This window comes from Lasiosphaeria miniovina (genome assembly GCF_030549165.1).
Source record: "Lasiosphaeria miniovina strain SMH2392-1A chromosome Unknown B0T26scaffold_5, whole genome shotgun sequence".
NCBI lineage: Eukaryota > Fungi > Ascomycota > Sordariomycetes > Sordariales > Lasiosphaeriaceae > Lasiosphaeria > Lasiosphaeria miniovina.
The window spans coordinates 2,791,844-2,813,998 of record NW_026848224.1 but is presented as its reverse complement, the minus strand read 5'-3'; the positions used below and the strand labels follow the sequence as shown (position 1 = coordinate 2,813,998).

At 56.7% G+C, this 22,155-nt stretch overlaps 9 protein-coding genes across 9 annotated transcripts; 3 read left to right on the top strand and 6 right to left on the bottom strand.

The window, feature by feature from the left end:
* The first annotated feature begins 262 nt into the window (after nucleotides 1-262).
* B0T26DRAFT_832678 (uncharacterized protein) lies at nucleotides 263-1,747 on the top strand. The gene is made up of 6 exons (XM_060447483.1): nucleotides 263-498; nucleotides 679-750; nucleotides 866-881; nucleotides 1,048-1,173; nucleotides 1,229-1,441; nucleotides 1,500-1,747. Exons 1-6 carry the CDS (start codon nucleotides 496-498, stop codon nucleotides 1,526-1,528), a joined length of 459 nt encoding a protein of 152 aa, XP_060294549.1. The 5' UTR covers nucleotides 263-495; the 3' UTR covers nucleotides 1,529-1,747.
* A 526-nt stretch (nucleotides 1,748-2,273) lies between these two features.
* B0T26DRAFT_716806 (uncharacterized protein) lies at nucleotides 2,274-3,004 on the top strand. The gene has a single exon (XM_060442292.1). It carries the CDS (start codon nucleotides 2,590-2,592, stop codon nucleotides 2,788-2,790), a length of 201 nt encoding a protein of 66 aa, XP_060294548.1. The 5' UTR covers nucleotides 2,274-2,589; the 3' UTR covers nucleotides 2,791-3,004.
* Nucleotides 3,005-3,029: 25 nt separating this feature from the next.
* B0T26DRAFT_873448 (major facilitator superfamily domain-containing protein) lies at nucleotides 3,030-5,597 on the top strand (the record flags this gene model as incomplete). The annotated part of the gene is made up of 9 exons (XM_060447990.1): nucleotides 3,030-3,340; nucleotides 3,425-3,599; nucleotides 3,689-3,782; nucleotides 3,835-3,920; nucleotides 4,002-4,055; nucleotides 4,233-4,313; nucleotides 4,365-4,452; nucleotides 4,559-4,916; nucleotides 5,005-5,597. 9 exons carry the CDS (start codon nucleotides 3,030-3,032, stop codon nucleotides 5,120-5,122), a joined length of 1,365 nt encoding a protein of 454 aa, XP_060294547.1. The 3' UTR covers nucleotides 5,123-5,597.
* B0T26DRAFT_742031 (uncharacterized protein) lies at nucleotides 5,249-6,657 on the bottom strand (the record flags this gene model as incomplete). Its single annotated transcript, XM_060444052.1, has 2 exons — nucleotides 5,249-6,520; nucleotides 6,607-6,657. The coding sequence occupies 2 exons, from the start codon at nucleotides 6,655-6,657 to the stop codon at nucleotides 5,249-5,251; spliced, it is 1,323 nt and encodes a 440-aa protein (XP_060294546.1).
* Nucleotides 6,658-7,120: 463 nt separating this feature from the next.
* B0T26DRAFT_753362 (subtilisin-like proteinase Mp1) lies at nucleotides 7,121-8,466 on the bottom strand (the record flags this gene model as incomplete). The annotated part of the gene is made up of 3 exons (XM_060445670.1): nucleotides 7,121-7,672; nucleotides 7,740-8,102; nucleotides 8,164-8,466. 3 exons carry the CDS (start codon nucleotides 8,464-8,466, stop codon nucleotides 7,121-7,123), a joined length of 1,218 nt encoding a protein of 405 aa, XP_060294545.1.
* Nucleotides 8,467-10,340: 1,874 nt separating this feature from the next.
* Nucleotides 10,341-13,853, bottom strand: B0T26DRAFT_649287 (GC-rich sequence DNA-binding factor-like protein-domain-containing protein; the record flags this gene model as incomplete). The annotated part of the gene is made up of 2 exons (XM_060438072.1): nucleotides 10,341-13,241; nucleotides 13,767-13,853. Coding segments are annotated over 2 exons (2,988 nt in total), but the record flags the coding sequence as incomplete, so codon positions are not given.
* Nucleotides 13,854-13,876: 23 nt separating this feature from the next.
* On the bottom strand, nucleotides 13,877-15,022 carry B0T26DRAFT_753360 (uncharacterized protein; the record flags this gene model as incomplete). The annotated part of the gene is made up of 1 exon (XM_060445669.1): nucleotides 13,877-15,022. One exon carries the CDS (start codon nucleotides 15,020-15,022, stop codon nucleotides 13,877-13,879), a length of 1,146 nt encoding a protein of 381 aa, XP_060294543.1.
* Nucleotides 15,023-17,585: 2,563 nt separating this feature from the next.
* Nucleotides 17,586-18,371, bottom strand: B0T26DRAFT_753359 (uncharacterized protein; the record flags this gene model as incomplete). Its single annotated transcript, XM_060445668.1, has 1 exon — nucleotides 17,586-18,371. One exon carries the CDS (start codon nucleotides 18,369-18,371, stop codon nucleotides 17,586-17,588), a length of 786 nt encoding a protein of 261 aa, XP_060294542.1.
* Nucleotides 18,372-19,387: 1,016 nt separating this feature from the next.
* Nucleotides 19,388-21,344, bottom strand: B0T26DRAFT_813350 (D-hydantoinase). The gene is made up of 3 exons (XM_060447331.1): nucleotides 20,975-21,344; nucleotides 20,824-20,905; nucleotides 19,388-20,752 (listed from the first exon to the last, which is right to left on the bottom strand). The coding sequence occupies exons 1-3, from the start codon at nucleotides 21,161-21,163 to the stop codon at nucleotides 19,509-19,511; spliced, it is 1,515 nt and encodes a 504-aa protein (XP_060294541.1). The 5' UTR covers nucleotides 21,164-21,344; the 3' UTR covers nucleotides 19,388-19,508.
* Nucleotides 21,345-22,155: the final 811 nt, after the last annotated feature.

Sequence of the window (22,155 nt, the reverse complement as noted above, 5' to 3'; positions counted from 1 at the left end):
AAAAAGTAGTGTGTGCTGGCGGACAACCCTATTTTGCTGCCCGCAACCAAACCTCTCTGTCTTTATTCAGCTTTGACTCTAGTGCTTGTTCGAATAAGTCCGGAGCTCCGAAGGTGAGGCAGGTACAAACGAGGATTTTGAGCACATATTTCAGAAGCTATGGAGTCCTACGGATAAGTCATCATGACATTTCAAGGGTTAGGGTTGAAGAGATTGAAGATAACGGCTGAGCCTCGGCAATCACGGGCGAATCATCTGGCGGGCCTGAAACCTGGTTGGTGTCGCAGATCGGACAGATTGCCGCGACAAGCACCAGCTGCTGGCCTGGCGGCCAAGCGGGGCACGTGCCGCAAGGCACGATTGCCCCTCCCCCTCATCGAGCCTTAAGGTTTAACTCTGACATTTTCCTCCTCATCAACCGCGGCAGGACCACCACACCCGCTCGGCAAGACACCACCAAAGCGCTACCACTACCCAGCATTTGCCCCCACCGCCATGGTCAGTCAGCTTGCACTGCCCCGTTCTGCCCTCCATGGCCCATGCCAGCGTCGCGGTCGCTGTGCTGCGGCTACGGCTGCGGCTGCTGTTGCCCGCACGCCATGGCGATCGGCTCTTTGGCGCTGGGTAAAGGCGGAGAAAACCGCCTGAAGGTGCCGCTGACAGCTCTGTTGGATTTAGGCCACTAAAGCCCCCGCCCCGGCGCTCAGCCCCGACCAAGTCGCCCAGTTCAAGGAGGTCTTCGACATCTTTGTATGTCGCCCGAACTCGCAATCATAAACACTGCACCCTGGTCGTCTGATGCGATCGCTGCTGCTGCCCACGCTGCTGCTGCCCACGCTTTGCTAATGTATGTCTCGTCGTCTAGGACAAGGATGGCACTGGTGAGTGAAATAATTACATCTGCGATGCGTGACCCTTGCCCGGATACGGCCATGCCGTGCTTGGCGATAGAGCCTCGGGTTGCAAATCCCGATTCATTTGTCTCTCCCCAGCAGCCGTGCGATCGACACCTAGTTTGCCCCAACTAACCCTCGCTGCCCGCACTAGGCGACATCACCGCCGACGAGTTGGGCAAGGTCATGAAGGAGCTAGGCCTAAACCCCAGCGACTCCGAGTTGCAGGATATTGTCAACGAGGCGGATCTTAATAAGGACGGGGTCATCTGCTTTGACGGTTCGTCTGATGTTTGCTTTCTGTGACCGGATGACGGGGCTAACCGCCCTCGCAGAGTTCCTCAGCCTCATGTCGCAGACCGTCAAGGAGACCGACACGGAGCAGGAGCTTCTCAACGCCTTCAGGGTGTTTGACAAGGACGGCAGCGGCACCATCTCGTCCGAAGAGCTGCGCAACGTGCTTAGATCGCTGGGAGAGAACTTGACCGACGCCGAGCTTGACGAGATGATCCAGTTGGCCGATAAGAACGGCGACGGACATATCGATTGTGAGCTGCTCCGTTCTTTCAGCATGTCAGCGACCCCTTGCTAACGCGTGTCTGTTAGACCAAGAGTTTGCCAATATCATGAAGTAGTAGCTCATGGCTTGGTATTACGACATTGGCTTCTCGATCGAAAAGCATTGCGGGTTGGTCAAAGGGGGCTTTCACATATTTCCAGTTTGAAGAGACGCAGATGCAGGAATCTCGGCCCGATTTTGTGCCCTTGGTCTTGCGGAGCGCTTTCCTGCTGGGTCTCAGGTGGTCGAAGCTTATAATCACAGAGCAGTGCAATTCACATTGACAATTGAGGATGATTTTGGCCTCAGCAGGGGTCTCGTCTCCTGTCGCCGTCTCCCTTGCCACATGCCTGTGATATCACGTGACTGACGATGACAGGGGCTGACGAGTTGCCAGGAAATTCCAATGTGCGTGAAGAACTCATTGCCCTTGCTTCTTGAGCTTTTTGGGCGGGCGGAATGCCAAACACTACACCCCCTTCCACTGATGGCGCTTCCTCATGTTCGACTCCTGTCTCTCGACTCCGCGACACAAGCTGTTAGGTATGTCTATTAAATTCAGGTTTAACCTTGGATATCGTACCTGGCCAACCTCAAAATCATGTAAATAATAATGGAAGCAACAAACTCCTTATTTAGGGACGCGAGCTTGACCCTTGCCCTTGTCGGTGTCGACGGAGAGCGGGCACACGATTCGGGCGGAGCACAACTTGTCTCGTCTTGAAGCAGTTGCTGAGGTATCTCACAGAAATACGTAGGAATCTGACACCAGTCACAACATTTCCAATTAATATAATACTAATAGAACCAAGATTCATTTTCCCATATCTATCAATCTGCTCTTTCTCGTGCCTCATTACCTGGCAACTGTCTCGATATCCTTTTTTCCCATGAAGCTCCTTGTCTTCCCAGTCACCCTCTTGACCCGCCAGCATAGTTAACATGCATGTCATCAGGGCCGATGTGTTACTGAAATGAGCAAGCCAAATTTGTGGTTAAAGCAGTGCAACATAGGCACGCGATAGGTCTGTTTTACGAGGGACGAAATTGCTGTATGCTTTTCGTCAGGCAGCCATACTCGAGGGGGCTGCGGGTTGCAAGAATGAGTGCAACTACCGAATAAAACAGCGTTGGCCCATGGGACGAGGGTCGACGGTTGTGTTGTACTACAGTATTATGCCACACCAGTTACGGCGGTTTAATGCAGTCGCGGTATCTAAACCACACCGGCCGCTCACCGGCAGTGGGGGGGTGGAATGGGGCAGAGGAACACAGATTATTATCCTCATGTTGGGGGCCAGAATCTTACTCGTAGGCCTACGAAGTTGCGTTCAGTGATTCGCATCTGAAGTGCCGAGTAGGCCTGGGGGATGAAGCTTGAGAGAGAGTGGAAGAAAACAGGGGGTATGCTTGGTACTCCTCAAGTATTTCTAGATGGTTAGTCCGGTAGTAATTATCACTCGGTCCGCGAATCTTGGCCTGGCGTGGCGAACGAGTTTGAGCAGTGGTGGGAACTAATTATCACGAGAAACCAAGGCGAAAAGCAAAATCGACAGCCCAGCGGCAGCCAGTAAACCATGTCGACTGCCCAAGCGTCCGAGAAGGGAGACGTCTCTCCCGTCGGCGCCCGGCACGTATCCAACGACCTCGAGTCCACCCACGCGGCAGCCAGCGAAGAGTTGCGCAATGACAGCACCACCACCAAGCGACTCCTACGCAAGCTGGACCTCCGGATCCTGCCCGTGCTGATCCTGCTCGTGCTGTGCTCGTTCCTCGACCGCACCAACGTGGGCAACGCGAAGCTGTACCACCTCGAGGCAGACCTCGGCATGACCAACCGCCAGTACAGCCAGGGCCTGGCCGCCTTCTACCCGCTCTACATTGCTGCGTGCGTCCTGTCTGCTCTCTGTCAATCCAGTCATGCTGTACACGTTTAGGCAGCTGACTTGGGCACTGTCGACGTGCTCCGCAGCGAGGTGCCCAGCAACCTAGTGCTGAAGTGCGTCACGCCCCAGATATGGATGGCACTGTTGACGTTTGCCTGGGGCGTCGTGTGCATTTGCCTCGGCCTGATCCACAACTTTCCCCAGTTCATTGGTCTGCGCGCGATTCTTGGCCTCGCTGAGGGAGGCTTGTTTCCCGGGATGGTGATTTCCCCCATGAAACTTCATATCTCCATTGCCATTGATGAGGCTGTTTTTGCATTGTTATTATTTCTGACTTCCTTCATGTTCAGGTTCTGTACCTCTCCACCATCTACACGCGAGCCGAGCTTGCGTTGAGAATCGGCGTGCTATACACGGCCACGTCGCTGTCTGGGGCATTTGGGGGTAAGGCAACCTCATTGTGGGTCTGAGACTGCCTTTGACACTAACAAAACAGGGCTTCTGGCGCGGGTACTGGCCGAGATAGGGACCCGCGGAGGTCTCTCGTCGTGGCGATGGATTTTCGTGATTGAAGGCCTGTTTGTGAGTGCCTTGCCTTTGTGTCACTCTTCAAGACAACGGCGAAATCTTTCGATGGCCTTTCTCTGACTAGCCTTCTGTTAGACTGTCGTGGTCGCTGCCGTTACCTTTCTCGTGCTGCCCAAAAACATCGCCTCGGTGCGGTTCTTGTCCGAGTAAGAGCGCAGCGTTGGCCTACAGCGGCTGAGGGGAGTTGAGCACGGGACTGGAACCAAGGAGAGGTAACCTTAGACCTCTGAGACACTAACCGCTGAGCCTAAGCAGCGACTAACCGTCTGCTAGTGAGGAACGGTTCTCGCTGGGCGAGATGGGCAGGGCTATCCGAGCCCCCAGACGTGGCTGACAGCGGGCGCCTACTTTGGTCTCCTCTCCGCCATCTACTCGTTTGGGCTGTTTGTGAGTTCAAACGAGCGCAAGAGACACGGTCCCACAAATAACAACTGTTAGCTTCCCACCATCATTGCCGGGCTCGGATACACGGCCGAGGCCCAGCTGTGGTCCGTGATCCCCTACGCTGTTGCAGCGTGCACCACGCGTGAGTCTGGCCTCGTCAGTCCTCCCCGATGACGGGCAATCTTGATCGAGCCCGAGCCCGGCTTGTCTAAATACCGAAAGCTATGACACCAACAACTGTTCTCTAGTCGCCGTCGCCTTCGTCTCGGACCGCCTCAAGCTGCGGGGCACCGTGATGCTCGGGACCATGCCCGTGGCCATCGTCGGGTACGCCGTCATTGCCAACGTGCCCAACTACCCGCGCGTCAAGTACGGCATGACCTTCCTGATGGCCACGGGCATCTACAGCAGCGTGCCGCCCGTGCTGGCGTGGCTGTCCAACAACTCGGCCGGGCACTACAAGGGCGCGACGGCCGCCGCGCTGCAGCTGGCCGTCGCCAACTGCGGCGGCATCCTATCTGTCTTTCTCTATCCCGATGCCGACGGCACGCTGTTTCATCGCGGCCATTCGGTTGTCCTGGGGCTGCTGATTGGCGGCTGGTTCTTGTGAGTTTTGGCCTAAGTGGACGACGGAGACTAGGGCAAGGCTTTCCAGGGGCTTTCCAGGGGCTAATCAATTACCACGAATCGATAGGATCCTTGCCAACGTCCTCTACTGCGCCAAAATCAACAGCGACAAGGCGGACGGAAAATACGACAAGTACACGGGCCAGGGCGACGACCGGGAGCCGGATTTTAGGATGGTCATGTAATTGATTAATCTGACCTAGTAGCTAGTTCAGCGTGATTAGACCAAGGCAACGCGGAGGCTTCTGAAGTAGGTCGCAGTGTTAGTGGCAATAATCAGGAAGCACGAATCCCATCCATCACGTCGTACATCACTCCAGATCCACCGCGGTAGCCCACTCGGGATACACCTCATCGCGCCGCGGCGTCGACGCGACGTCGCGGTCGCGGATGTACTCGCTCAGGGGCAGGCGCAAGTGCTGGCTGCGGGTGCCCATATCCACACCCCGGCGCTGGATGTATCGCGCATATCCCATGGTCTCGCGCTTCCACTCGGCGCGGCCAATGCGGCCGGCCACGTAGTCGGCGTAGAGCATGGCGTCGAGGGCGGCCTGGGCCGTCGACGCGACCGTGTGGGGGCGGAAGCCCGCGATGGCGTCGCCGATCAGCACGACCTTGCCGCCCGCAAACTCGTGCTCGGGGCTCAGCACGTCGGTGACCGCCTGCACGAACGGCCGCGCCGCCTTGCACACGACCTCGGCGAAGGGCGGCGGGAGCACGGCGCGCGCGATGTCGCGCTGCCGCTCCCACGCTGCCGGGTCCGTCATGCCCGGCGGCATGGTGATGGTGCGGCGGCGGCCGAGGCGGTCGGTGAGGATGGCGTCCAGCTCGGGAGACCCCGCGGGGAAGTTGGTGTAGTAGACGAAGTTGATGAGGCGGTGGCCCGGCTCGACGGTGCCGTTGACGCCTGGGATCAGGTAGGCGAGGATCTGCACGCCCGGCCCGTGGTAGAAGGTGAAGCGCTCGGAGAAGACTGCACGCGTCGCGGCGGTGGCTTCGCCCTCGGGCACGGTGCCGCGCAGCGCGCAGTAGCCGGCGTAGGTGCGCTGCACGTTCGGGGCGAAGAGGGAGCGCACCGTCGAGCTCGGCCCGTCGGCGCCGATGACGCGGTCCGTGGTCAGGGAGCCGGTCGTGGACGGGTCACTGGTTTGATGCCACGAGACACGGATCCCGCTGCCTCCGGTGAGTTCTTCTATGGCGGTCACGGTGCGGTCGTGGTAGTGGGCGGTCTTGCCGTGGGCTGGGTCTGGCGGCGGGACGTCGCAGTAGGCGCTGGCGGTGCCGTCGTAGTTTGCGCGCATGACGTGGTAGGTTAAATCCCAGGAGCTCATGTCCTGTTCCGACTCTATTTGGTGAACAATGTTGCCCTCCCGGTCTAGGTACTGCCTCCTTATTGAGCGGACTGCGATAGGCTGTTTGCAGCGGTTGTATCTCTCGAAAAACTCGAGCGAGTCTCCCCCCGCCACTATACCAGCTCCTTGGTCGTGCAGCAAGGGCGTCGGGTTTCTCTCCAAGATCGTGGTGTCGTAGCCCAGTGCCTTCAGTGCAATTCCGGCGGCCAATCCGCCCAGAGACCCTCCGACCTGGTAATTGGTTTTCGTGTTAGCAGCTGACTTGCTTTTGTTTGTTCCCTCTTCATCTATGGCCGGTGTTTGGGGTTTGAACCTACTATCACCCATTGCATCTTCTCAAGCGTCTGCCCCTCGTCGATTATCTCCATGGCGCTGTACTAATTTGTCGTGACGATCTCAGCTTTACGTCATGCTGCGCGAAACACTCAAAATCTCGCCACAGGCTTGAGAACGGACAATGGGGGGTGGGGGAGCGACTCATAGCCGCCAAAGCCGCTGACCTTCGGCAGTTGCAATGGGCCTCGTGTAAGGTAGCATGCTGGTCGATAGAGTGGCGGGCCATTTACGCACCTACATGTAGCTAACCCCTCACACGGGCTATCCGAGTCCCGATGCCATGTCTAGTACCGTAGGTAGGTACTTGGATGATGAAAATGTTTGAAGCAATCGACTCTATTCTCTGCTATACTCCCACCGGAGAATGAGGAACACACGCCAAAGCCACGAGGTGAGAACAAAGTCTATAGCTTAACAACCCCTAAACTGGGGTAAATTGGCAAAGAACTGAACTTGGGCTCCATGCCAAACCACAATGCTACCCGGCCCGTGACATCAGAGCCCGTTTCCATTGTAGGCAATCATGTTGGGGCTGCCGGTGCCAGCGCTCTGCACGACGCCCTTGGTAGCCAGGCTCTTGATCTTGGCTGTGATGGCAGCGGCCTTGGCGTTGGCGGCCTTGTCGACGCTCTTGAGGTAGAGGACGAGGCCGGCGATGTGAGGGGTGGCCATGGAGGTGCCGTCCTCCTCGAGCGAGTCGGTGTCGTTCTCGTTCCAGCACGAGAGCACGTTGACGCCGGGCGCGAAGATGTCAACGAGGGCGCCGAAATTGCTCCAGTACGCCCGCGTGTTGGTCACGTCGATGGCCCCGACCGTGATGGCGTCGGGCGCTGACGCCGGGCTAGTGCTGTTGGCGTCGACTCCGTCGTTGCCGGCGGCCACCACCGACAGCACCCCGTCGGCGAACGCGTTGTGCACCGCCGTGTTGAACGCCTCCGAATACGGCCCGCCTAGCGACATGCTGATCACTGACGTGTCGGCCCGCCCGGACGCGGTGATGTTTTTGACTGCCCACGTGTACCCGTCAAGCACGATGGCCGTGGTTGACTGTTGTTGGGAAGGTTGTTAGTAGGAGTACTTGGGCCAGCAGTGGCGAATATTACTGCCGACTTACAGATCCGGTGTCAAACACCTTGACCGAGATGAGAGTGCTCTTCTTGGCGACGCCGTAGGCCCTGGAGCCGATGGTGCCGGCCGTGTGCGTTCCGTGGCCGTAGTTGTCGACAAAGTCGGAGCCCGGGTAGGCGTTGTATCCGAGCTGGGCGCGGCCCTCAAACTCGACGTGGGTCGTCCTGATACCAGTGTCTACGATGTACGCATACGTGCCTTGGCCTGCCGCCGAATCATAGACGTAATCTGTGAAGTTGGGCTTCTTGTGCGAGATGCTGCCGAGGCCCCAAGGGGCCCCTTTCTGCGTGGCCAGGCTGCCGACGTCGTCGTAGAGCCGCCAGACCTTGTCGGGCTCTACGGCAGCGACCTAATCACGAGTCAGCGCGGTTTCCGAATTGTCTTCGTATCAGTGTTGGACTTCAACAAACCTGGTCGCTCCTCTGGATCTCACTGATGGTGGCGGCATCGAAGGACCCCGCGTACGCGTTAAAGTCGCGGATGCTGTAGACATTCTCGACGCCTTTGCTGTCGCGGCGTGACAGGCTCCGAGAGTGCACATCGGTGACCCAGATCAAGTGGGCATCGATGTCTGACAGCGAGACGCCCGGCTTGAGCGTGACAATATACTTGCCCGGGATGATCTCCGGTGACAGTTTGTCCAGGGGTGCGGTCAGAACAGGGGTGAACGCGACGATCCCTGCAAGGAGCGAAAATCTCCAAAGGCCAACCATGGTACCGGAATGATCTAGGGTTCGTCAAGAGTTGTTTAAAATCGGGGGGGGGGGGGGGGGGGGGGGGGGCTGGGAAGAACGGCAAGCTAAGGCAACTGCTGGTGAAGAGTCGTTTGAGACACTTGACATCACAACAGGCCCTTGGCGATCTTTATAGTCACGATCGCAGTCGATCTCGCACCATCCTGTGAGCCACGCTCGCCAGGAAACGAGAGCGTGACCACTTTGTCACAACCTATTCCTTTTCATGCTGTCAGATTGAGACGCCGGTGCTCTATGGCTAGTACGACGAGGGCTCTGCCAGGCGGGAAGGGCGGCCGAAGGCACCAGGAGGCCCGCTCCGATGCCAGTCCGGCGCAGCGCAGGGCACGTAGCCCACCCTCTGTCCAGGACATGGCGACATGGAGCTTCCTGATCGAGACATGCCGCAGCGTAAGCCTCATGTCGAGCCATCCAACGCAGGACAGCGTGCATGGCAGCGCGTAGCACACGACGATAAGACAGACGACAAAGGGGAAGGAGAGGAGCACCACATCCTTCAACACTGTTGCCTGCGACGACCCTGACGGAAGGGACTGGTGACCAGCGCCAACGATGGATACTGGGCACAGGATCTTGGCGATACCACCTCCCTGGTCACGACGGCCACGACGGGTATTTTAAAAGGGGGTCAGAGCCCAAACCAGAGCAGCAGACGACTGGGCCGCAATTAAAATCCCACGCCCGCGCCAGGAAACCAAGCGGCGTGGCCTCCCTGGAGGTAGTCAAAGGTCGGCATATCAGCGGCGTTAATATGCAGAGCGCCCGGGGTGTGGCAGCGGTTGGCTCTGGGCGTCGGAAAGGCTTGATGTCGCGAGATAAAATCAAACAATGTCGAGATGAGATGGCAGCACACTCGACCAGGAGGAAGCAGGAAAATAGCGTGCTGGGTGGGAGGGTAGTCAAGGCCGCTATGGTGTTGGCAGGGTCGAAGACAGAATGCTGGGGTGGCCTCTTAATATACAAAGATATCAGGAATAGATGAGGGGACGACTCGCTGGCACGCCCCCCCACCGCAGCTAGCAAATGACTTCGCCAATCTCCTTGCATCTCGCCTGTCACGGCGTGGCATAATAAGCGAGCCAAATAAGCTCAAACAGGGTTAAGGGGCTCACGTTGGGCTGTTGCACAGATGAGGTCACCTTCCCCAATCTCGACAGTGGGTAGGCATGAAGGATTGGAGAAGGAGGGCTTTTTGGGGAACGGCGGCCCACGCGTGGCCGCTCTGTGGATGAGCCATCGACCGCATAGGCCGTGGAATTAACCCGCAAAATTGGTTCAAGTCCGTGTTCGTCTCATTCTTTGCCTCACGCACGGATCGAGTCGGGCTCAAGGCCGTAAGGCTGGCTTGGGAGATCGTCTGCCTCGCTCAGTCGATATACAAGATGACTGATTCGCCGGCCACAGCGTCCGGTCTAGAAATTGCTCTGAATCTTGCTAGAAATTTGGGTATGATCGCTCGCAGATACGGCAAGGACCGAGGGCGGGCGGTCTGCGCCATCATGAAGCATGCCCGGGGCTTTTCGTGAAGGCAATCAATATCAAGCTCAAGCAATGCGACCGTCACCGGATCTCGCGGAGACAAGAATAGAAATAGTGCGAGCTTCCCGACCAGATGCCATGATAAGCAGAGGGCGCCATCGACTGCCTGCATTTATCGAGTTGCCAACCCGATCGGGTATGTAGGGCACTTTGGAGGTTCGGGAAGAATTGACATTGAAGCAATTTTGTTCTCCTGCGGCTCCCTAAATTGTTTCGATACCACTGTCCTGTATCATTGTACCATAATTACTACCGCACCCTCTCTGTCAGACAGAGACTGGAAGCCCGGGCAGTCAGGATGCCATTTCCACCAACACTCCCAGGTCGCTTTCCCGGTCGCGGCGAATCTCGACTGGAGCACCCGTTTTCGTCTCAACAAAGAGAACTTCACCCTTGAAGTAAATCAAGACACCGCCTTTGCCATCTCCGCGCGCAGTAATTCTGTATAACGGGCCTTCGGCGCGAACCTTTTTGCGCTCGGGAATGAATTGAAGATCGCTCTCCTGACAAAAGTCTTCAATCATCTGCTTGAATGAAACCTCCTCTGCTTGCTTAGCAGGCAGTTGTCGAGTATCGTGACGTGTTCGCTCCTTGTGGTGGTGTCTTTCGCGGCGAGAGGGTAATCTTGATGTTTGAAGGGCCGGTCCCTTCTCCGGTGCCTTGAGCTCCAACTTTGCTAGGTCGCCAAGATCTAGAGCTCGCTCAATCAGGGCGGTGCCTTTCTCGAACTCGGCGGCAATGGACGGGAGGGCTTTGATCTCGTCGGGAAAGACATCTTCTTTCCACCACTGAAACCACTGCCCGATTTCCTCGTAGTTTGCGTCGTCGAGTAGGAGCCAGTGGTATAACGCTTCGTGCCACATGGGGAATACCTGCAAGACCATAACCTCGCCAATCATCCGAGGCGAGATGATATCAAGCCACTTGAAGCTGCCCTCGAGCATACCGATGTAAGGCTCTTGGTCTTGGGGATCAACCCGGAAGTTGGCTTTCATATACTTGGCCATGCTGGGCAGGACATCGTTCACGACTAGCGGCGCCCACTGGTCGCTACTCTGGCACCAGAGCGCCTTCCATTGCTTCAGGCCAGGAATAACACCGCGGTCAAACTCCCAGACACTGATTAGTTGGCGAAACTTGCGTCTCACGTCGGCAACAAGACCAACCGAAGCCTTGGGGTCAAGCTGCGTCGAGGGGAGGAAGGGTAGCCAGGGGAAAATCCAGCCATGAGGAAGGTTGTGGGTATGCTTATTCTTGGGTTGCCACTTCTGCACGGCTTCTTCTAGTTTGCGAACGACGTCCTGCTCCAGAAACTGTGTGCGAACAAAGGCAGGCATGAGCTTATCCCATGCCTGGAAGACCGCAATCAGCCGATCAGGCTCTCGTACGTTCCACTCCCGAACGGCACTCGCAGCAGCTGGAAGCCAGTTCCTGTACATCATGGTGTCGAATGGAGTTGCCATTATCTTACGACGAGACTTCTTCACGGGCTGGTCAAGGCCAAGGCCAAGCAGACCTCTGATAGATACCAGACCGTCGACAAAGCTCGGTTTAGGTTCTTCAAGAGGTTTCCAGAGCGGGAGATATTCCACGAAGGTGGGGTTGATAGCTGCAACGGCTAGTGAGGCCAGCTCTTCTTTGATCTCAGGTAGCATGCGGTCGGACAAGCTGTCGCTAGCGGCTTTCAGACCGGAAATGATACGTCCCAGTTGGTATTCAAGGTCGGCCTTCTTGTCGAGTTCTCCGCTCTCCATCGGCTGACAAATCTCTTCGCAAGCCGCCGTGACGGACCTGTTGCCGTGCAGACTCGTAGTGAGCTCCTCAAGTTCCTGTTGTTCTTGTTGAAGCTGCAAGTCGAGGTAGGCTTTGCGTTCTTGCAGGTTTTTCCACTCCTCCAGAATTGCCATGAAGTCGTTCTGGGCACGTCTGGTGAGCTTCCGAGACTCGGCTGCCTCGGCCGACTCTGCCGGCGCAGTTCCTCCAGTGGGCGTCATGAGCCCGGACGACGACGTGAGCATTCTCTTTCCCGGCCCAGTCATATCCAGTATTGGCGTGAAGGCATCAGGGATCTTGAGGCCCGGGGCCGCCTTCTTCACCTCATCCATGGTGATGTACTTTGGCTTCTGGCGTCGCGGGGTGCTCGCGCCACTGGCCGGACCGCTGCTGACACCACCGCCCAAGGCCTTCCTTCTGCGAGCAGCCTTTCTCTTCTTTTCTTCCTCGTCAGAGTCTACCACCACCTCACCACGCAGACGGGCCTGTCGTTTCTCCTCCAGCTTCTCTTGGTCGGTTTTCTCCTTGACAGCGCCGAGGCCGATACCCTGCGGCCGTAGGTTGGCTTCAATGATGATGTTTCGGCCCTGGCCCTCCTTTCCGAGGCCCTTCCCCTCAACATAGCCCATCTTGGCCATCATGCGGGCGCCAAAAGAACCGGTATTGATCTTGGTCTTCCCTCCCTTGCCCGGCCTGAAGGCGCTAGGCATCGGCGCCCGGGGTGTTGTTGGTTCGTCATCTCTGACCAAGAGGATAGGTACGCGTGCCGACATTGGCGTGAAGCCTTTGCCCAAAGGGTTGCTGCTGTCAAATGTCGACTTGGCGAACGGTTTTTGCGGAGGTTGCAGGTCCCGAGGGAGTGTTTGTTGCTTGTTCGCAGGTGCCCAGCCCAAGCCCTGTGTCGCGGCGGCGGCAGTGGCAGCAGCAGCTGCTGCGGCTCCAGCGGTGGCGGCCCCAAACCCCAAACCAACACCGCCGACCTCCTCATCTTCTTCGTCGTCGTCGTCGTCGTAGTCCTCATCCGTGGCAGCGGCTTTCATTTGCGGCCGCTCGTCATCATTGTCGTCTTCTTCGTCGTCTTCGTCTTGTTTGCCCATGTCTTCATCCTCGTCTTCGTCTGAGGCTCGCGCTTTGTTGTTGGCAGACGATATGAAGCTGACGCCCTTGTTGCGGAGGTTCTTGCGCTTCCACCGAGTTCCGGGACCTTCATCCTCACTTTCCGAGCCAAAAATGCCCAGGGCGGCGCTCTCTTTCGCGTCGCGGGCGGTGCGGCGGCGCTTCCGGGGATTGTGGTCGGCGAACTCGCTGTCGTGTGGATTGCGCGACGGCATTAAGTACTCGTCTTCTTCGCCGCCATCCGACTCGGACGACGAATAGCCCGCAGCGCTCGCCTTGTTGAGGCTCGCGGGATCGAAGCGCAGCTCGTCAAGGCGAGCCATAATGTGTGGTGGTGGGGGGTTGCGCCGAATGTTGCGAGGTGCTCGCGGGCCTTGAATCTTGGTGCCTGCCAGTTTGGCGTACGGTGGCGTCCAAAGTTTTGGCGCGACTATCTTATCTTATCAGGACAGGCACTGGGCTTGCCACCCGGGGGTATCGGGATAACGGATTATGCGAGTTCCGGGGCAGTAGCCCAGAGGCAGCAGACGTCACCGGAGAGCCAGTCCCAGACAAATAGGAGAGCAAGAAACTATCAAGACAAGAACCTCTCATTCAATATCATTTTAGCACCCTAGTTACATGTAGTCTCATCAAGCAATTGGAGTGAGAAAGAGGGAAAGGTGGATTCCTGACGAAGCCTGGGTATCTCGATATCCTAATATACAAACTTCTTGTTCCTGCCGAGCTTCTAATTGGCTCACGCTCTGGATGGAGCGATTCTGTTCTTTCAGGCGGTGCCGACCTAGCATGACCTGCCCAAACCCCGACAACAGACCCTTAAAAGGTACTTCACGAGCGTCGTGGACGCCAAACCAAAGAAAATCGTTCAGAAAATAAAAACTAAAATACAAACAAACCCCCCTCCGTTTTTGATGTTTTCCCAGGGAATTAATCGCGATCAACACGCAATCGCCGTCACGCTCACAACGACGTCCTGTTTTGTCGGAACCGCGTGCGAGTGCGAATGCGAGTGCGAGTGCGAGTTCGGCGCGACCATGTGCACGCCCGACATCCTCCGCGCGCGCAGCTCCAGGTAGTGGCTGACGACACTCTTGACCTGCTCCTCGTAGGAAGCAAAGGTGAAGCTAAACGTCTCGACAGTCAGGCTGGTGTCGATAGGCAGCTGCATTGTGGCGACGCTGCCGCCCTTGACGAGGGCCTTGGTCTTGAAGGCGTCGGCGAACTCGCGCTCGGCGATCTTGCGCGCGTCGTTCCACCGCGTCGGCTGGCTGAGGATGTAGCTCTGGTTGCCCAGCACGGCCGCGTCCAGCGATGCCACGTGCGCCCGCGCCACGTCGTCGGCGTGCACCGTCGCCCCCGCGTACGGCCCAAACTTCTTGCCCAGCAGCAGCGCCAGCACCGCCGAGTTGGTGCCCTGCATCGCCTGCGCGTGCGTCGTCGCCGCGTCGTTGCGCCCCAGCACGAACCCCGGGTGCAGGTACACCACGTCGAACGCCGGCCCCTCCCGCTCCATCCACTCCTCGGCCGCCCGCAGGGACGCTACCTTGGACGCCGCGTACGCCGCGAACTCGGAGTGGTACGGGCCCTTGATAAACGGGATGCGGTCGTTCGGCGTCACGGGCCGCCGACGGTCTCGCTTCTTGGCCCCCTCCATCTCCGCCACGGGCACCAGGGCGACAAAGGAGCTGGTGATGACGACGCGGCGGACTGTGCCGCCAAAGTTGGCAGCCTCGAGCATGCTCATTGTCCCGCGCACCGCCGGTTGGATGTAGTAGGCATCGTGCTGGTCCGGGGGCACGCCGCTGGTGGCCAGCGGCGATGCGATGTGGATGATGTGTGTGACGCCCTGCACGGCATTGTCGTACGCCCCGGCGGCTGTGATGTCTGGAACGACTGTAAAGGTGAGTCGGGATCCGAGATTGAGCGCCTGTATTTGCGGCCGCGCCAATACTGCAACAATCTTCGCTTCCGACCGCACTGCAGCGCGGACGCGGTGTCCCGCCCTGAGCAGGTGCAGCAGCGTGCATGAGCCAATATGGCCCGTCGCTCCAGTAATCAGAATAAGGCTATTTGGGGGAAGCATCTTGCCGGTGCTCTGGAACAACAGATGAAATATGTTTGAGAAGCTGATAAGTCGAATACAAATGTCGCCAGCGAGGGTTTTGTGCAAGTCCGACTGCTGTCTGAGGGTGGAAGTTCGCAGGTCTGACATATATACGGAGAAACCTCCGTGGTGGGCGCCCACGGTGTGCCGATCCTGTCTTCAAAAGGGGCAAACGGAAAACCCTGTCTCGCGCCGCCTCGTGGCAGTGGCGCATCTCCCCGTGCCATCAGGCGACATGGGAACTCGCATCCGGCGAGCTAAGCTCAGGCGAGCAGGCGTCGGCGTCGAACCCCACAGCGCTGAGTTGTTTTTCTCTCGTGCCTTTAGTTAAGGGGTCTGGTTGACTCGCTTGGGCCGAGTCTAGACGCGGGCTAGCCTCCGTGTGGTTGGAGCTGAGCTGTCTGTCCGCGACCTTCTAGCCCACTCTTCCAGTCGCCCAGCCCGGTCTACTGACAGGGCTCGGTCCTCTAGTTTCCCGCCGTCCGAAGTCAATTCTCCTCGTGTGGATAACAAGTTCAGCTGACTGGGTTGGCATTCCAAGCTCCGAGTACAGTACGCATCAGTGTTGATGCGCGCGCATGCCAGTCCACGAATGCGTTTGTGTGTGAGTGAGATTGACCTTACGTGCAGATGTCTTTTTGGCCTTTTGGGGCTAGACATGGCTGTGTGACCCAGTGTCTGGCGCTGTCTTTGGCTCCTGCATATTACCTGCAGATCAGGATTTTGAAGGACCATTTTAGCCCCTACTTCTTGGAAACCTCCCACATCGGTCTCGCTCCCGCCGATATGCCGACGCCTTGGACATCTCCGCGATGGAACTGAGACTCTACGCGAGGTGCTTTACGTCAGCTGCCCCTGACTCACAGCCTCCGGAGCATCGCGCCACTGAAGCTCGAGTTTCGGCCGGAAGCCACTCGCTGCGCTAAGACAAGGCCCTCCCAGTGGGTCTCAAAATCGGACGGGTTAAGGTAGTTATCAGCTTTTACGTCCGTGTTTCGAAGATGCAGTGCAACCACCTAGCTACTCGCAGGTGGTTTGGGGTCGAAAACACGGCGTAGCGAGACAACCCTCAAAGGGACGGTGCTCTGCCATGTGCAAAAGGACCCGCAGCAAACTTTTAGCAACGCCTCCAAATCTCCGTCTTACACACCACCCTCCAATACAGGCAACAAATCAGGGAATGGCGTCGACGTCAGATACTGCAGGCTAGACGCAGGGTGATGCCCCGCAGGTCTCCGTCGAGACCGGTCCCGTTGGGCTTTCATGCTTCTTGCAAGCAGCGGCCTACATTCTATATCCACCCTCTTAGCAACAGCCGTTCTAGGCTCTCGGCGCCGAAATTTCTAGCCTCGCGACGCGGCGACAATGCATCTAGCGGATGCCCAAGAGTTGACGTACGTGGCCTCCCCACTTCAGTTGCCACGGAGTTCAGCCGTGACGATGTCAATTAGACTGGGTCTGCGTCTAGAAGCTGGAGCAGTTAATGTGCTATTGCAACTAGCGTCTAGCCGTTTTCGTTTGTTGACATTCCGCCAGTCTCGAAATCGGAGGGTGGCGCCATCATGTTTCTAGGAATGGAAGACGCCACAGTAATGCCTGGTGGGTAGTTTTTGCTGCTTGCGGAGATCAACAAATGCATATTGACGCAAAAAATTCTCTCGCGTGGCAACGCCAAAGGACAGCAGCCTCGAACGGGAGTCACGATTGGTGGCTAGTCGACAGACGCCACTAGCTTCCGGCCGAGAGCAGATAGCACTGATCGATAGAGGCGAAGGGGTCCGCCGCTAAAATGGCTGCGATCCGAGCCTTTCCCACAAGACCGAACTGGCAGCACAGCGATCGATTGGCTGACATTCCGACCTGGGGCGGCCCTTGCTTTGCAAGCCTTGTGGAAGCCAAAAGACGCCACAATGATTCAAATTTCCTCTGCCGAAATCAGCGACACGTCAGGGTTGTATGTTCTAACTAGCCTGTTTTTCTCGCCGTTCGCGAGTTGATCGTCATGACTTCTTTGGCCAAATCTGAAATTATTTCCTTCGGACTTCCAGGGCCTTGCAGAACAATGGCATACCCGAGATTTCCGGTAGGATTTCTGAGATATCGCGAAATCTCATTAACTAAGAAAGAAATCAAGAATAAACGAAGATGACACGTGGACTCGACAAGTTCAAATGATAGCAAACAGTTTGATATATGGTAGTCTGGTAACCAGATCAGTATCTACATGATTAGAAATCAATTCCTTTCTGATCACAGCCCCCAAGGGAACACCAAGGACCGTGCTAAGTCTAAACCTCGGAAATCTAGGAGAGGTGGAGTGCATTTAGGAGACCGGCTACATGAGTTTCAACAACCCCAAATTCTAGTGCTAAACAGCTGCAAACGGCCTGGAAAAAAATCTGGAAACACGAGCTACGTGTTTTTTTCACGGTAATATGCCCGGGCCCCTTTTCATTCCCTTTTCTTCGCTCTGATATTACATATCTCTGCGATTCAAGCCTACAAACAACAAGAGAAGTAACTCAGAACCACTAACTAACTATCAGTAGTTGCTCAGAATGTCCCTGGTTGAAGGAGTCGTAGATGAAGCTCGATCCGTGACGGATACCGCGCCGCAAGCGTCTGTCACGACCAAGCGGAACTTGTCCAGGCCATCGTACGGGTTAAAGTTGAGGTCGTCTTCCTCGACGTCGCTATCCCACCAGCCGTCATCGCCCGAGGACCCCGACGCATTGTTATTATCACCATCACCACTACTAGCCGCTAGCTGACGCTGTCGGTGGCTTTCCCTCCACCTCTCTTCGTGACGCTGCAGCTTGGCTTTGGCCTCGAGCTCGGCGAGCGCGGTGCGCTGGCTGTGGCGCAGGTGGTGGAAGATGCGCTGGAAGATGCGGACGGCGGCCTCGTGCTCGTCGAGGATCTTAAGCAGCTCGCAGCGGCTCGGCGCGCGACCCGTACCCGACACATTGCTGCTGCTACTACTGCTGCCGCCGCGCGTGCGCACGTCGCGGTGGAAGAAGTCGACGCCCTCGCTTAGCAGCAGGATCGCCCGCCGCAGCGAGTGCATGCGCTCCAGCGGGATCGCCAGCGGGTCGTCGAGGGCGTCGGCGATGCGCTCTACCGCCGCTTCCAGGTCGTAGATGCTGCTACGGTCGTACGCGAAATTGTGCAGGCCTGTCCGCTGCAGCAAGGCGACTGTATCCCAGACCCAGCTGGTGAAGTCGGTCTGGTACCGCACGTAGGCTTGGTATTTGGTTTCGTTGGTTCCCTGTATGGGGGCCTGCATGCTGCTGCCGCCGGCATAGGCGGGTTGTGGGGTTGCGGACATGATGGAGGTTGATATCGGGAGTGGTGAGTTCGAGTTGGCGCTGAAGTTGGAATGAAAATGTTCATGTTTCTTGCGGTAAATATTCAAGCGGAATGGGGCTTTTGGCGGTGTTCCGTGTATGTTTTTATATTCTCCTTTTATGGTTGTTTGGGGGTAGGAGTCATCTCAAGGATCTGCCACACTGGTACGAGCTGTCTTTACCAGTTATCGTGGGTGTTAACAGCTGTTTGCTCAGCCCGTCGGACACCGGGATGATTGCCAGAGGCTCAACAGTACGTGCGCCTCCCGAATGTTGTCTTCAGTAATTTCCACAGGCAGGGATGGTCCTGAGCTGCCGCTACTTTAGCTTGAGCTGTGGTGATCCTGGCGTACACCTGCTGCACAAGCCCCGAGTCCTCGATACTAATTACAGTAGTTGATGTGTATGTTAGCAGTGCGCCCGGTGATATGGTCGGTGATATGGTCGATTACATGGTGAGAGTTTCGGCCAAACTATCTTGGAGTAGATTAGAGAGCACTCAAAAACTCAGATAGGATCCAACTCCCAACGTCTACACCTCAACCACGCCAACCTAACCCCCAAAAACTACAAGCCGCCACGTCTACACGACGGTCAATCAGTCAAATCAAGACGACCACTACACAAGAGTTTGAAGTAGCCTACGAGGCCATCACCGCCGCCGGCGGCCGGAGTTAGATCGTCGGTGATGTAATAGTGGAAATAGGTAACAGGGGTGCCGCAGGGGTGCCGCTAATGAATCTAGTAATGTAACCACTAGTGCAGATATAACTTCAGTAGACGGAAATGGTCAATACCGGTAGGGGAGGAGAAAAGTTTGAACTATTCAATAAATGTGTGAAACTGACCATTTTGTAGTGTTCTGTTTGTTTATACCTGGCACTCCTAAATCTTTACTACGAACGCCCCAAGCACAAGTGATTCACATCCTGGTGCGGCGTTATACCACCGAGAGCAAGCAAACGCCATGGCCGGCATCAGCGGTGTGCACGGAGGCGTTGATCGTGGAGTGGTGGCATGATAGCATCGCTTCATTTACTGATATCAAGATACTTTGCAAGCACCCTTATCAAATAAGCTGATGGAAGATAAGGACAAACTTGGAGTTAGATTTGGCTTTAGAGGCCCGCCACGTCAAACTCGCCCTGCTCGTCCACTGTTTCCCAAATCCGGCCCAGCAAGCTCGGCCCTCGTTTGACAAACTGGCCAAACGTCTTCTGACCCAGAACACCCCCATCATCCCTGTCCCAGACGACTTTCCCGCGGAGCACCGTGTAGCGCGGCCAGTTGGCGACCTCGCGGCCCTCGTAGGGGGTGTAGTCGGTCGCGTGGTGGAGCATTGCATTGCTGACTACAATGTCCGGGCGTCGGGCCTCGGGATACCAGACGACGAGGTCGGCATCGGACACGCCGGGGAGCAGGGCGCCCTTGCGCGGGTACAGGCCGTAGAGCTTGGCCGGGCCGGTGGACGAGACCTCGACGAACTTGGTCAGGGGCAGCCTGCCGGACGAGAACACGAGCGGCAGCCGCGTCTCGACGCCAGGGATACCGTTGGGGATCTCGCGGAACCGCCCCGCCGGGTGTGCTACGGTGATGCACGTCTTCTTGCCCCGCTCGGCGTCTTCGTAGTTGAACGGGCAGTGGTCTGAGCTCAGCACGGTAAAGGTGCCGTTGCTCAGCCCGGTCCAGATGGCGTCCTGGGATGCCTTGTCGCGCGGTGGCGGCGAGCACACGCACTTGGCGCCCTCGAGGCCGGGGGCGTCCAGGTCGTCGCGGGTGAGGAAGAGGTATTGCGGACAGGTCTCGGCAAAGATGGGCTGGCCGTTGGTCTGCGCCTGGCGTATGCGCAGGGTAGCACCAGGCTCGCTGACGTGGACTATGAGGATAGGAGTGTTGGAGATTAGAGAAGACAGGGCAATGGCACGGTTGGTTGCCTCGGTCTCGAGGATTGGTGGGCGCGAACTAGAGTGAAACTTTGGGGCGACGAGATTCTGCGACTCGAGTTGGTCGGTCAACCAGTTGAGCACGTCGCCGTTTTCAGCGTGGATCATGGTCAGCATGCGGGTTTGGCGGGCTTTAAGCAAAACTGAGAGGATCTGGTCGTCGCGGAGTTGAAGGGCAGTGTACGTCATGTAGATCTTGATCGATGTCACGCCCTCGTTTTCGACGAGCGTCTTCATCTCTGACAGGGCTTGTTCCGATGGGTTTCCGACCATGATATGGAAGCCGTAATCGCAGTAGCTGTTTCCTCTGGCTTTGATGTGCGTGTTTGCCAAGGCCTTGAGCAAGGATGGCTCTACCTTGTTCTGTGGTGCAAAGGTAACGATGGTGGTACAGCCTCCGGCAATGGCAGATCGGGTTCCTGTATCCCATGGTTGGATCGACTGTGTTAGTCTAGAATCGTTCACAACTAGCACCAAAGCTTGTTCATACCGGTCTCATATGTGTCCGAAGAAGAACCCCGGCCGAAAAGGGCAGGCTCTTCGAGATGGACGTGGCAATCAACGCCCCCTGGCTGCAACGGCAACACTGTCAGATCTGGAGAGTGTGAGAAATGAGACGCAGGCTATGGCAAGAGACTGACTGTAACATATGCGCCCTCGGCATCTATGATGCGGGCGGAGTTGGCACGATTGAGAGAGCCAGACGGTGCGAGGAGGTGTATTCTGCCGTCTTTGATACCGATATCGTAGGGAGCGACGTCCCCTGCCGTCACACACACGCCGTTGGTGATAACCAGGTCGAATTCATGGCTTGCCGCCTTAGTATTCATAATGTCGACAGTATTTGGTAGTATGAGAAATTAGTCGACCGTACAGAGGTGCAAAGAAGCAAATTGGAGCTTGATTTGCTGAAGTTGGCCGTCTGGGGGCAGCCGTGGCCGAATCAAACTATTATACGAGTTCCGCCGGGCAGGCTATCTGCTAACGTGGAGGGCTCGGATTGTTATCGTGATTGATGCAGCCACTTGACCAATACCATCACCATATGTGCCTCCGTACGTAAACGCACAGTAGTAACCTGCAAACGATGGACTAGATATGGCTGTAGCGGGTGGACTCGTCCTTATCGTGCACCTCTGATTGATGGATAACTGCGGGGGCAAGTACGGGATAGGGGGAACCTTTATCCAAATTGAACAGGAGGATGGATGTCCACTTTCGATCCCCTTTCTTCTATATCGACTTCACATGCTTCCCATCCGGGCTCATCGCGGTACAAAGTGAGCGAGGCGTCCTCAGTCATTTATCTTGGGATCGGCGGAGTTATTAGGCACAGCATATACAGTGATCAAAAATCTAGTGATATGGTGCACCATTGGAGGCATTTGTACAAACAACGACTCTTATAACGATACGGGAATACGTCTTTGAACTGGAATAGAAGCCTCAAGGCGTAACAGCTCGCCCTCCATGCTAAGCCCTGGCTCCTAGAACGGACCTACCACCGTATAATGGCCTGAAAATTAGCGACCCAGCTGCCTGTATAGCGACCCAGTTGCCTGTATGGCAGCCGTCGCTACTGCAATGTGCACCACCGCCGTCGCCTTGCCTGCTGCCGAGGTGTCAGCCGTCACTAAGGCAGTAGCGGCCGTTATTAGAGATGGCGCCCTTTTTTTGGCCCGACGTGGCCCAGCCGCCGCCGCCATCACTGTTGCAATCGCTAACATTGCCAACATTTCGGCCTCAACGGCATTACTGCTTCGATGGCGAAGGACGTCAAACACCCGACACCCATGGATAAACCTGTGTAACCTCTATGGAC